The 12,446-nt window shown below is 43.5% G+C and overlaps 1 protein-coding gene across 1 annotated transcript in view; it reads right to left on the minus strand.

Annotated features, from left to right (window-relative positions):
* Positions 1 to 12,446, minus strand: part of LOC128831797 (dynein axonemal heavy chain 5-like) — a 279,614-nt gene that overhangs the window by 78,034 nt on the left and 189,134 nt on the right. The window contains exon 63 of the mRNA XM_054018564.1: positions 9,278 to 9,472. Within this exon, the coding sequence (XP_053874539.1) occupies positions 9,278 to 9,472 (195 nt within the window). The remainder of the gene's footprint in view (positions 1 to 9,277; positions 9,473 to 12,446) is intronic.

The raw sequence follows: 12,446 nt of genomic DNA on the forward strand, positions 1-12,446 counted from the left end.
CCCCTCTAGCTAAAACACACTGTGATGATTTAGTTAGCCTGTTAGTAAACAAAACAAAAACAAACCCCTAAAACACTTAGATTCTAACATCCATTTTTTTCTTGGCAGGTCTCTGCAGATATTTTATATCTTTTTTTCTCTTTTCTCATTTTAGTTTTGTCATGCTTTTAGCTGTTTCTTCGCCATATCTAGGGGGGGTGATGTTTATCAATTACTGGTTTATGGGTTCTGGGCCTGATACCAAATCCTATTGATTTCCCTCCCTAGATGATGTGGCCTTCTGTTTGGAGATTGCAGGCACAAGAGAAAGGTAAGGGTTTAGGTCATAATATCACATCTGGGACATCATCATTACCCATGATGTTGTTGTCCTTATCTTATCAGTCTCTTTTCTCACCCATCAACCTCATTTTGACAAGATCTAGAGGCAGTATACTATTCACCACATTAACAGTGATGGGGTATCCATGTGATAAATTGCAATCCTCATGCACCTTCAACTGCCTTGGTGGCACTCTCCCAATAATCCATCTCCACCAGGACCACACTGGCAGACAATGTTATAAAGCTCCCATTTCTACCTCTTCAGGATCGTGAGATATTGGACTTTAAATCCAGCAAAGATGCAGGATTGAACTATTGCCCATTTTGCATCCTCGCAGTGGAGTCTGGAGAAGAGTAAAAATTCCACACTTGTTGAAGAGAATAGAAAACTATCAAGTAAGAAATTTCTCTTCTGTTAGCAGCTTCTCTCTTCATTCACCACTAATGGATTAATGACCCCCAACTATGGAATTCAAAGGTGGTGTTGCTGGAGGCTCCAGGATTATGCTCCACCCTTCGGCTCAGGCCTGCAGCAGAGTTCTTCCACAAATATAGAAACCCTCCAGCAACCAATTATTAGCATTAAGACACTATATGTCTAAATCTCTCACTAGAGAACATTTTCAATTTATATTCTGGTCATTTACCAAACTACCAGGATGGGTTGAATTCAGAGAGAAGGTGCTGACAGAAATAAAATTATCAGGTAAGAAAATTCTCATTCTGTTACACGGCTTCTCTCCTCATTCATTACACCTGGGAAGTAATGAGCAGTGCATACCAGATGTAGGGAGGGAAAGAATAAGCAGAGTTCAATTATTATAGTAGAATAGTAGGCAGGAATAGATGTTTCCTCCATATAAAGCAAGAACTTTACACTAAGGAATTATGTGGAAACCAACCCAGTAGCACCTTCCTACCAAAGGATGCCTCTGCAGAGGAACGGAAACTTACTTTGCAAATATTCCTCAGATGAGGCTCATACACTTTCCCCCCAGTACCCTTAGCAACTTCTGTGAATAGTTTCCCAACTATTCACAGAATAGCATGCCAACTGGTGCAGGATTTTTACATCTTGCCTGCAGCAACTCTGAGGCTCTCGGGCCTTGGCATTATGATAGAATGAGATGAACAGGGTGTAATGGCAAAAGCATTCTGTATGCTTGAAATATATTTTTAGAGCTGTAATGCCCATTTATGCCACAGATCTTCCAAAGGTTAGAATACAACAATGGGAGAACTATTTCCCAGGAATTGTGGAAAGCGTAACTTACCTTGAAGAGAAAGGTTTCTGGAACTATAAGAATAACTTTTTTCCTCATGACAAAGACAGTGTGCTTTGTGTAGGGATATGGGAACTAATTCTAAAACTTACTTTCCAGAAGTAATGGTGACAAGAAAGGCCAGCCAAAGGCTTGTCTAATTTGTCACTGTGATGAAACTTAGCACCTGATACTCAAATGGAAGATATGATGTGCCTGGCTACAAAATGCCACTATGGTTGGTACCCACATTTCTATAGTGCTCAGTTGTAGGACTCCAACCAAACCTCCTGGAGAAACTCTAGTGTAGCTGAGATCACCAGATCTTTGGGATTATTATAATATTCATATCACAACAGCACTGAGAGTCAGGGCACTACTGTGCTGGGCAATACACAGTGAGGCAGTCCCTGTCCCAAAGAGCTTTCTGTTTCCCCACAATCCTGAAATGTAAATTTGACCAGATCAGTAAATGAAATATCCTGGTTGAGTTCTGTCTGGATACAAAACTGTATCATTGCTTAATGTAGATTCCATGGTGAACTACACTTCTCTTCCAATGCCCAAGCTGTTAATGGTAGATGTTCCCAGTCTACACGAAGGAATCCCAGCTTCAAGATGTCTGGTCTTTTCTGAAGATACAATGTGGGGTCCTTGGCTATTTAGCAAGCCCAAAGTACCTTCTGGGCCAGTGAAGAATGAGGAGAAGGATTTCAACTCTTCATTTTCATCTCTTCTGTATCTTTTATGTGAACTCTCTGGAAAGGCAGCAGATCCTTCTCTTCCCAGGACACTATTTCCGTTGCCATGGGGAAGCTTTGGCCTCTGGTTATTCCCTGGTTTTCAGAATGTATATAAACATTCATGCCTCAAAAATAAGCCACCTCTTAACAGGAAGCAGAAGGAGACTTCCTCTGCAAATACCATAAGTGCCTGCTATATAGTACCTTGCACCTTCCACTTAGGCAGCTGGTTCTGGTCAGGCTCATAGAAAGGATACGGTACTCAGTGGTCCCATCCCATATGGCCACGTTTGTGGTTTTTGCTTTTTAAAATAATTTATTTAAAGACACACCCTGATAGAGGTGTTGATATGAACTAAAAAGACACATACAATGAGCATTTGGAAATTTGTCTTCCATGTATGCTTGCTTCCATAGTGAGTATGCAAGGGTCTAGCGTGAACGTTGTGTTGGCTTTCAGCATGTTGTTTATACTTACCTCCCCACAAAGGGGCATTGGATGTTAGCTAAGAATAACGCTTAATTTTGCATTGCATCAAGTACATGGTTTTATGTTTTCAGAAGGAATTTCAGCAGCTGTGCTTTGAGAAACGCATGAGGGATGAAGCTGATGCATGGCACTAGCAATCCTAACCATTGGAAATAACTAACTCACTACTAACAAGGAGTCCTTGTGGCACCTTAGAGACTAATACATTTATTTGGGCATAAGCTTTCATGGGCTATAGCTCACTTCATCAGATGCATGGAGTGAAAAATACAGTAGGCAGATATAAATATACAGCACATGAAAAGATGGGAGTTTCATTACCAAGTTGGGGAGGGGGAGGTTCAGTGCTAACGAGGCCAATTCAATCAGGGTGGATGTGGCCCATTCCCAACAGTTGACAAGAAGGTGTGAGTATCAACAGAGGGAAAATTACTTTTTGTAGTGACCCAGCCACTCCCAGTCTTTATTCAGGCCTAACTTGATGGTGTCAAATTACACTACTACAGGACAGACCCAACAAAGGAAGTAATAGAACGCCACTAGCCATCACCTACAGTCCTCAACTAAAACCTCTCCAGCGCATCATCAAGGATCTACAACCTATCCTGAAGGATGATCCCTCACTCTCACAGATCCTGGGAGACAGGGCAGTCCTTGCTTACAGACAGCCCCACAACCTGAAGCAAATACTCACCAGCAACTACACACCACACAACAGAAACACTAACCCAGGAATCAATCCCTGCAACAAACCCCTTTGCCAACTCTGTCCACGTATCTATTCAAGGGACACTATCATAGGACCTAACCACATCAGCCACAGCATCAGGGGCTCATTCACCTGAACATCTACCAATGTGATATATGCCATCATGTGCCAGCAATGCCCCTCTGTCATGTGCATTGGCCAAACCGGACAGTCTCTACGCAAAAGAATAAATGGACACAAATCAGACATCAAGAATTGTAACATTCAAAAACCAGTAGGAGAGCACTTCAATCTCCCTGGACACTCAATAACAGACTTAAAAGTGGCCATTCTTCAACAAAAAAACTTCAAAAACAGACTTCAACGAGAAACTGCCGAGCTGGAATTAATTTGCAAACTTGACACCATCAAATTAGGCCTGAATAAAGACTGGGAGTGGCTGGATCACTACAAAAAGTAACAAGGACTCGTTGTTTTTGCTGATACAGACTAACATGACTACCTCTCTGATAACTAACTTCTGATGACCTCTCAGGAGATGACTGATACAATCAAGGTTTGGATCTTTGCAAATCTTTACCATTATGGTAAAATTACAGCCAAAGCCATGTCTGTTTTGATCCTTGGGAGAGCAATTCTCTGCACTGGGATCTGCACTCCTCCTGATTTTGAAGAACTGGTGGCTATGAATCCTTTCCAGCAGCTGTACATTTATGAAGGGGTGTGTTTCTCTGGACAGGGTATTGATTGGCATGTTGACTGTGCATGGGTTTTAGTGTGTAACATGCAACCTGTGCCTGGCTGTTACTACCATAGGCAACGACTCCATGGGTGTTCCGGGGCTGGAGCACCCATGGGGAAAAATTGGTGGGTGCTCTGCACCCACTGGCAGTTCCCCGCCCCAGCTCACCTCTGCCTCTGCTCCTCCCGAGCGTGCCACGTGCCCACTTTTTCCCCCTCGCTCCCAGCGCTTGCCACAGTGAAACAGCTGTTTTGCCTGGCAAGCACTGGGGGGGGGAGGAGGAAGGAGCGGGAACACGGCGCGCTCAGGGGAGGAGGCAGGGAAGAGGCGCGGCCGGGGCAGTGATTTGGGGAAGGGGTCCAATAGGGGCAGGGAGGGGGCAGAGTTGGGGTGGGGACTTTGGGGAAGGGGATGGAATGGGGGCAGGGCGGGGGTGGAGTCAGGGCAAGGGGTTGAGCACCCACCGGCACAGGGAAAAGTTGGCGCCTATGGTGACTACAACCAGCCACTTAAGAGTCTTGGTGTAGAGGCTGGATCAGAAGGAAGAGTCTTCTACAGGAATTGTGGGCTCTTGTACACAAATCCTTTTTATCTTTGTCATGCTGAGGATTTTGTCAGTTTGGAGGAAAAATTATCTAGCTGTTTTTGGAAACACCTGCTCCAGATTTTTCTCTCTGCCAGGGTAACAGTCCCTTCATCAATGTTCTTGGTACTGGTAGCAACCAGTGGATTGTTATGCTGGCTTTAACAACGAGAGCCGAGGCCTCTCTGCAATCTCAGCTAGTAATTTTTCTAATGTTCCCCCCAATATCTCCTCACCTGGAAGTCTGCATGTACAAGATATCTGTTTAGGATGAGTGATGGCTATTCATGGGTGTGACATAGCTTCCTTGTAGCCACCAAGTTGGAAACCTTTGCTCATTGCAGATCACAATCAGGGTTTGACCAGGACAGAACCCAAGACGTCTCACTCCAAGCAAGGATCACACTTTTAGACAATGAGCCACTTGTTTGCCACAGAGTAGGCTTTCCTTACTACATATATGAAAAACCTTTGATTTGAAAGGCTATAGCTGAGGCTTTGAAACTGCTGTGAAGTGTCTCATCACCATTATGCTCTATGACATCTTTTGGAGGAAGTCCCCTTCTGAAGTGCTGACTATGTCTTTCACTGGTGCAGCTACTGCTGCACCCACCTTAGGCTCCCAACATTTATGAAATGTCTTTGTTTTATATGAATATTTTAGTTTAACATTTGGTTTAAACCGATGTTCTCATTTGGATCTTATCATGCCCCCAAAGGAGGCATCAACAGCAGGGGTGAAAGTAACTTACAGGACTTACCGGTACTGTCAGAGTCCTGAGGGGGGCATGGCCTCAACCGGAAGAGGCAGGGTCTTTAAATCAACCCGGGGCTCCCAGCTGCAGAGGTGGCTGGGAGCCCCCGGTGCTCAGGGGCAAATTAAAGGGCCTGGGGCTCTGGCCGCCACGGAGCTCTGGGCCCTTTAAATCCCCCCTGCAGCTCCAGCCGGAGCTGCGGGGGGGGGATTTAAAGGGCTCGGGGCTCCCCGCTGTGGCGGGGAGCTCTGAGACATTTAAATCCCTGCCCCAGCCCGAGCACTGAGCTGCGGGCAGGATTTAAAGGGCTCTGGGCTCCCCACAGCGGCAGGGAGCTCCGAGCACTTTAAATCCTGGCCCCAGCCCTGGCGCCGAGCTGCGGGTGGGATTTAAAGGGCTCTGGGCTCCCCACCCTTTAAATCCCCGCCATGGAAGCCGGTGCGGTCCGGCATGGCGTACTGGCTCTTGCTGGTACGCCGTACCCGACCGTACTGGCTTACTTTCACCTCTGATCAACAGGAACACATGTACCTAATAATGTTTGAAAAGGAAGATATTTTATTAATATTAAGAGTTCCTTGCAAGACACTGACTGACACTGTGCCCTGAAAAAGTCCTGTAGGGATGGATTTGTTTGGGTTCTTTTGTGATCCAAATGTGGTACTACTTCTCCTGCTGTTTACTGTGGGGAGGTAGTACACTATTTATCCTGGCCTCGGGACCTGTTCTGATAACTGGGCTCACAAACTGGGCCTAATTGTGAGCTCAACTATAAAAAGTATGTGAACGTTCATAAGATGTCACAATAACCTATAATGTTGATGGGAAAACATACAAAGAGGAGGCAGAAAGACTAAATTAGTCCAAACAAAAAGGCCTCCTGATATAACTCACAGAATGTGGTAAGATCATGCTTGGTAAATACGAAAAGTGGAAACAGAAATCAGTGAGCCAAAATTGGTGTGTCAGAAACTAGGCCTAATTGGTGGATAAAATAATGAGGGGATGGTCTGTTCCACCTCCCAGTTCCTTTTGGGGTCTGTGATAGGGTGTTACCAGCCCTGCCCTGGACAAGAAGGGGTTAACCCCATATTGTGGGTGGAGGACGCCACGCCTCCTCACCACTGCTGGGCATGCTCCAACTGGAGGCTCAGTATAAAAGAGAGCAGCCCAGCTCAGTCAGGGCTGACCACCGAAGAGAGGGGACACACATTACAGGCTCCCTCCCAGCAGCTGCTGGAGCTCCAGATCGCCGAGGCAAAGTGCATCGAGAGCCAGGCAGGTACTCGGCTGCCCGTGGAAGCTCAAGAGAGGACGGAGTTGTTGGGAGCTTCACAAGCTGATGACCCCAGATGCCCAGGAGATCTGTGGACAGCAACATTGGAAAAGAGGGTAGGAAGTAACCCAGGGGAACTAGACATTGATCCAGTTGTGGAACAGGGACAAAGGCAGTGTGTTTCAGATGGACCCCCACTGACCTCGTGGCGAATCCACTTGATGCTGACAGGGCCCTGGGTTGGGACCCAGTGGACTATGGAGGGCCCGGTCCCCACCCTGGCTGCCAGCTCTGGGTGGCAGCCCACTTTCTCCCTGGCTGCTAGGCCACACAGCCCTGACAAGTGGGCAGCCATATTGACTCTGGTCTCTAGGGCACACTGCCCCATTTAAGAGGGCAGGCTCACTGACACTGGCCCTTGGGTCATACTGCCCGGGGGCTAAGGGTAGCCATTTGGACTCAGCCATGGGGCTATAACACCCTACCCCGAACCCAAAGGGTGACAGGGTGTACCAGACCCACGACAGCATCCTTAAAGCAAGATTTAAAGAAAAATAGCTACTGGAGTGAGTTTCACCATCATGGGTGCCATCCGCACTGTCTACTGGGACCTGGACTTGCATTATCCTAATCCTGAGACATGTTCTGATCAGACTGGGCCAGAGAGAGGCACCCAAATGACACTGCCATCTCTACTGGCTCCAGCTGATTCCCAAACATACCTGGGATGAAACGGGATTGGACTTTGTCAGCAGCAGCAACAACAGCTACAGCCAATCTCAGATAACTTTTCTTTTCCCCAAAAGGACAATTATTACCATCTTTGTTACCATCTACGAGTCTGTCAAACAAGGTTTTTTTTTTTTCCTTTTAAAAGCTCTCTCCAGCTAAAAAGAACAAGCGATGTTGTTAAAATGAAAGCCTTATTGAGTACTTTACATTTCAAACTGTTTTTCCTTCTTTTCTTTATCTTTAATAAAAGGTTAAAAGGATTTTAATGGTGTGTTTGCCATGGTATTAAGCAGTCTTCATATATCAAACCCCAGACCTCGTTTAACACTGTTTAATGTTGGACAGTGAGTGGGTATGTTAACACTTCTAGCCCATATATTCTATCTAAATTAATACTGCAGACCATACAACAGAGGAAGGGTACTGGTTGTTGAAGAATCTTGTTAACTGACTTGGGGAGTCTGAAAGGCCTGCTCCCCCAGGCTAGCTAACACCCAGTTAAATACTATATGTGCAACCTAGTACCACTTATGGCTTTCCTCAGTCAGTCAGGATCATTCTGATCATGGGAAGGGATTTCTCATCCCTTACCTCCCTGGAGGGGGAGCTAGGTAAGAGCCCTGCTACTTTCCCAAAGGAGCAGAAGAGGGCCCCTTTCAGGACCCAGCCCAGCTCGGTTGTGGGACTTACCTGCTGAGCTGGCCAGATAGCTTCCTCCTTGTCTTTAGGCTCTCTCCCTGAAAGCTCAGAAACCCCCAGTGAGCTTTTCTGCTTTGAAGCCATGACTCCACAGGACAGAGCAGGGACCTGACATGCCACTCTGGCTCCAAGCTCCATGCCCTGGGAAGTGGCAGGACATAATTCCCTCTCTAGAGAGCCTGTAAGTGCTGCCTTGTGTAGGGAGCACTGCTTACATTTAAGCCAGTTGTTTTCAGGACAGCTCAGCCATGCCCAAGTGGGGACAGAAGAGTCTGGCAGTGGCACATCCAAGTGGTTGAAACCACCACACTGCTATTTACCTGAGACAGGGGAGGAGGAGGAGGAAGAGGAAGATTATAACTTGCAACTGCACAAAAATGAATAAAAACAAAGATGATAAAACAAAATAGTTGGGAGAAAGTAAAAGGCCAATTTGTCATACTTCTGGAGACAGAAAATCTGGTGGCTTGAGTTGAAGGGCAGAGCTTAGACTTGGAGCCACCAGCAACACCACTGGACCGCTCCCGAAGGGGCATTAGCCCATGAAAAATGAATGAGGAGAGAAGGTATGCAACAGAAAGGGAACATTAATGTGGAAAATGGACTGAACAAAACATCTATTTGAAGATCTCAGAGGTCTGGAATGTGACAGTAAGTCCCAAATCCCAAAGAGGATCGACTGGTGACTAGAGTGTGGGTGAGATGGTCAAAGGTGTAGGATAAATACAAGTTATCACATGGATATCGTCCTTTTACATAAAGGCATAACATATATGTAATCTTTACAACATTTTTTTACATTTTTTCACCACGGACAGAATATAAAATGAAGACTTGATTCCAGTTACCATAGTGCACAGCCAAAATATGGTAGTGTATAATTAACTTGTACTGGTTATTATGCTATTAGCAATGATCTAACATGACACAAAGATGAAAAATGCTTTAAACAGAGAATGTACCTGGAGTTCATTATTTTTTTCCTTATTCTTAATCCAGCTCTTTCCTTGACCTTGTGGGTCAATCAGCAAAGGATATCGAGATGCCTTTGTGACAATGATGCCATTCTGAATTGAAAGGTCATCATTTGGAAGACCCTGGAGGCTCCATTCTCCAATTGTAGCATTGTCAACAAGCATACTGATGAGGTTAAGATCCTAATATAAAAGATTAAATTATAATCTGTTAGCATGCTATTATTAAAAATGCTTAGTTGGAAGCTAAAGTTTCTGAAAAAGCAAACATACTTGACCTCGCTGGGTTTTAGAGCTTGGGCTTCAGCTTGAATGGGAATGCCTACACTGCTATTTTTAGCCCCATAGCATGAGCCCCGCAAGAACTGACCGGGACTCTGAGACTCGCTGCCATGTTTTTGTTTATTTTGAAAAGTAAATGCACCCGAAGACAACATGGCTAAGTGACCTGACTGCTTTCACAGAGGGAGTCAGTGTCAGAGCCAGGATTAAACTGCAGGAGCACCTTGCTCCCAGTTCTGTTCTCAGTCCACAAGTTCACGAGCTACTCTCCTTTTTGCCAGCTCAGCTACAAGCAGCCACTTTATAGCCACATCTGCTGCAGGCAGCCTTTGTCTTCAGCTTCATCCTGCGAAGCACTGCCCAGTCCAGCTGTAAATTCATATCATGCCCTCCAATGGATCCGAAAGGGGGGGAGTGAATATCCCACAAACTCCAAATCATAGCAATTAATTTACATTTTCAAAGAAAAGGATTAGAAACTTATTGTTAAAATGTCAAGGCTTTCCCCAGCTTTCATTCTCTTTTAAGGCATGATTCTGCAAAGATTTACTCCCATGCTTAACTTTATGTACTGTAAGTAGTCTGATTGGCTTCGACGACCTACGTCTCCCCAATTTAGAGGGGGTCAGAGCTAGGCTTGCTATTGCCAACCCCAAGAGCTCAAAAATTATGAGTCAGGCCTCCAAAAATCCAGAAATTTTAAAAATAATATAGTTTGAGTTCTTTTATTTGCCTTCTGTTTTGGAGGCTTTTCACATTTTCATTCATATTTTCAAGCTTTCTAGGGTTAGAAATATGTTTCTTTCTTAAATGTAAGCTGAGAGTCTTACAAAAGCAGATGACTCTAGAGGATGGAGCTTTAAGAAAAACACCAAAAATTGCAAGACTTGTCATAAAATCATGAGAGTTTTAGCAACACTGGTGGCTGCAAGACCTAATGGCTAGTTCTATTTGCATTCCTTTGACACCTTCAGACTGACCATGTCAAAACTTTAATAATTTCACTTCAAGCTGGGAAAAGTGAGGCACAAAGAAGTTAATAGTAGGGCTGTCTAGCAATTAAAAAAATTAATCATGATTAATTGCGCAATTAAAAAATTATTTGCGATTAATTGCACTGTTAAACAATAGAATAACATTTACTTGAATATTTTTAGATGTTTTCTACATTTTCAAATATATTGATTTCAATTACAACACAGAATACAGCGCTCACTTCATATTTATTTTTTATTTCAAATATTTGCACTGTAAAAAACAAAAGAAATAATATATTTCAATTCACCTAATAGAAGTACAGTAGTGCAATCTCTTTATTATGAAATTTAAACTTACAAATGTAGAATTATGTACAAAAAATAACTGCATGCAAAAATAGAACAATGTAAAACTTTAGAGACTACAAGTCCACTCAGTCCTACTTCAGCCAATTGCTCAGACAAACAAGCTTGGTTACAATTTGCAGGAGATAATGCTGCCCAGGTCTTATTTACAATGTCACCTGAAAGTGAGAACAGGTGTTCACATGACACTGTTGTAGCCAGCATCGCAAGATATTTACGTGCCAGATGCACTAAAGATTCATATGTCCCTTCATGCTTCAACCACCATTCCAGAGGACATGCGTCCATGCTGATGACGGGTTCTGCTTGATAACGATCCAAAGCAGTGCGGACCGACGCATGTTCATTTTCATCACCTGAGTCAAATGCCACCAGCAGAAGGTTGATTTTCTTTTTTGGTTCAGGTTCTGTAGTTTCTGCATCGGAGTGTTGCTCTTTTAAGACATCTGAAAGCATTCTCCACACCTCGTCCCTCTCAGATTTTGGAAGGCACTTCAGATTCTTAAACCTTGGGTTGAGGGCTGTATCTATCCTTAGAAACCTCACAGTGGTACCTTCTTTGCGTTTTGTCAAATCTGCTGTGAAAGTGTTCTTAAAACGAACATGTGCTGGGTCATTATCTGAGACTGCTAGAACATGAAATATATGGCAGAATGTGGGCAAAACAGAACAGGAGACGTACAATTCTCCCTCAAGGAGTTCAGTCATAAATTTAATAACACATTATTTTTTTAAAGAACATCATCAGCATGTTCTCTGGAATGGTGGCCGAAGCATGAAGGGGCATATAAATGTTTAACATATCTGGCACATAAATACCTTGCAACGCCAGCTACAAAAGTGCCATGTGAACACCTGTTCTCACTGTCAGGTGACATTGTAAATAAGAAGCACTCAGAAGTATCTCCCATAAATGTAAACAAACTTGTCTGTCTTAGCAATTGGCTGAACAAGAAGTAGGGCTGAGTAGACTTGTAGGCTCTAAAGTTTTACATTGTTTTGTTTTTGAGTTCAGTTATGTAACAAAAAAAATCTACATTTGTAAGTTGCACTTTCACGATAAAAAGATTGCACTACAGTACTTATGAGGTGAATTGAAAAATACTATTTCTTTTGTTTATCATTTTTTACAGTTTAAATATATGTAATAAAAAATAATAATATAAAGTGAGCACTATACACTTCGTATTCTGTGTTGTAATAGAAATCAATATATTTGAAAATGTAGAAAAACATCCAAAAATATTTAATAAATTTAATTGGTATTCTATTGTTTAACAGTGCAATTAATCGCGATTAATTTTTTTAATCACAGTTAATTTTTTTCAGTTAATCGCATGATTTAACTGGGATTAATCGACAGCTCCAGTTAATAGTTACATTTGCAAAGGTGGATACTTAAAATTACACACCTAAATCTATATTTAGACTTTTCGATTACCTGACATTTAGAGGTTCCAAGCATCTGCAGCTCTTAGACTTCAGTAGGAAGTTTGGAGTGCTCAGCAATTTGAAACTCAGACCACTTGCCT

Source organism: Malaclemys terrapin, chromosome 2, assembly GCF_027887155.1.
Source record: "Malaclemys terrapin pileata isolate rMalTer1 chromosome 2, rMalTer1.hap1, whole genome shotgun sequence".
Lineage (NCBI taxonomy): Eukaryota > Metazoa > Chordata > Testudines > Emydidae > Malaclemys > Malaclemys terrapin.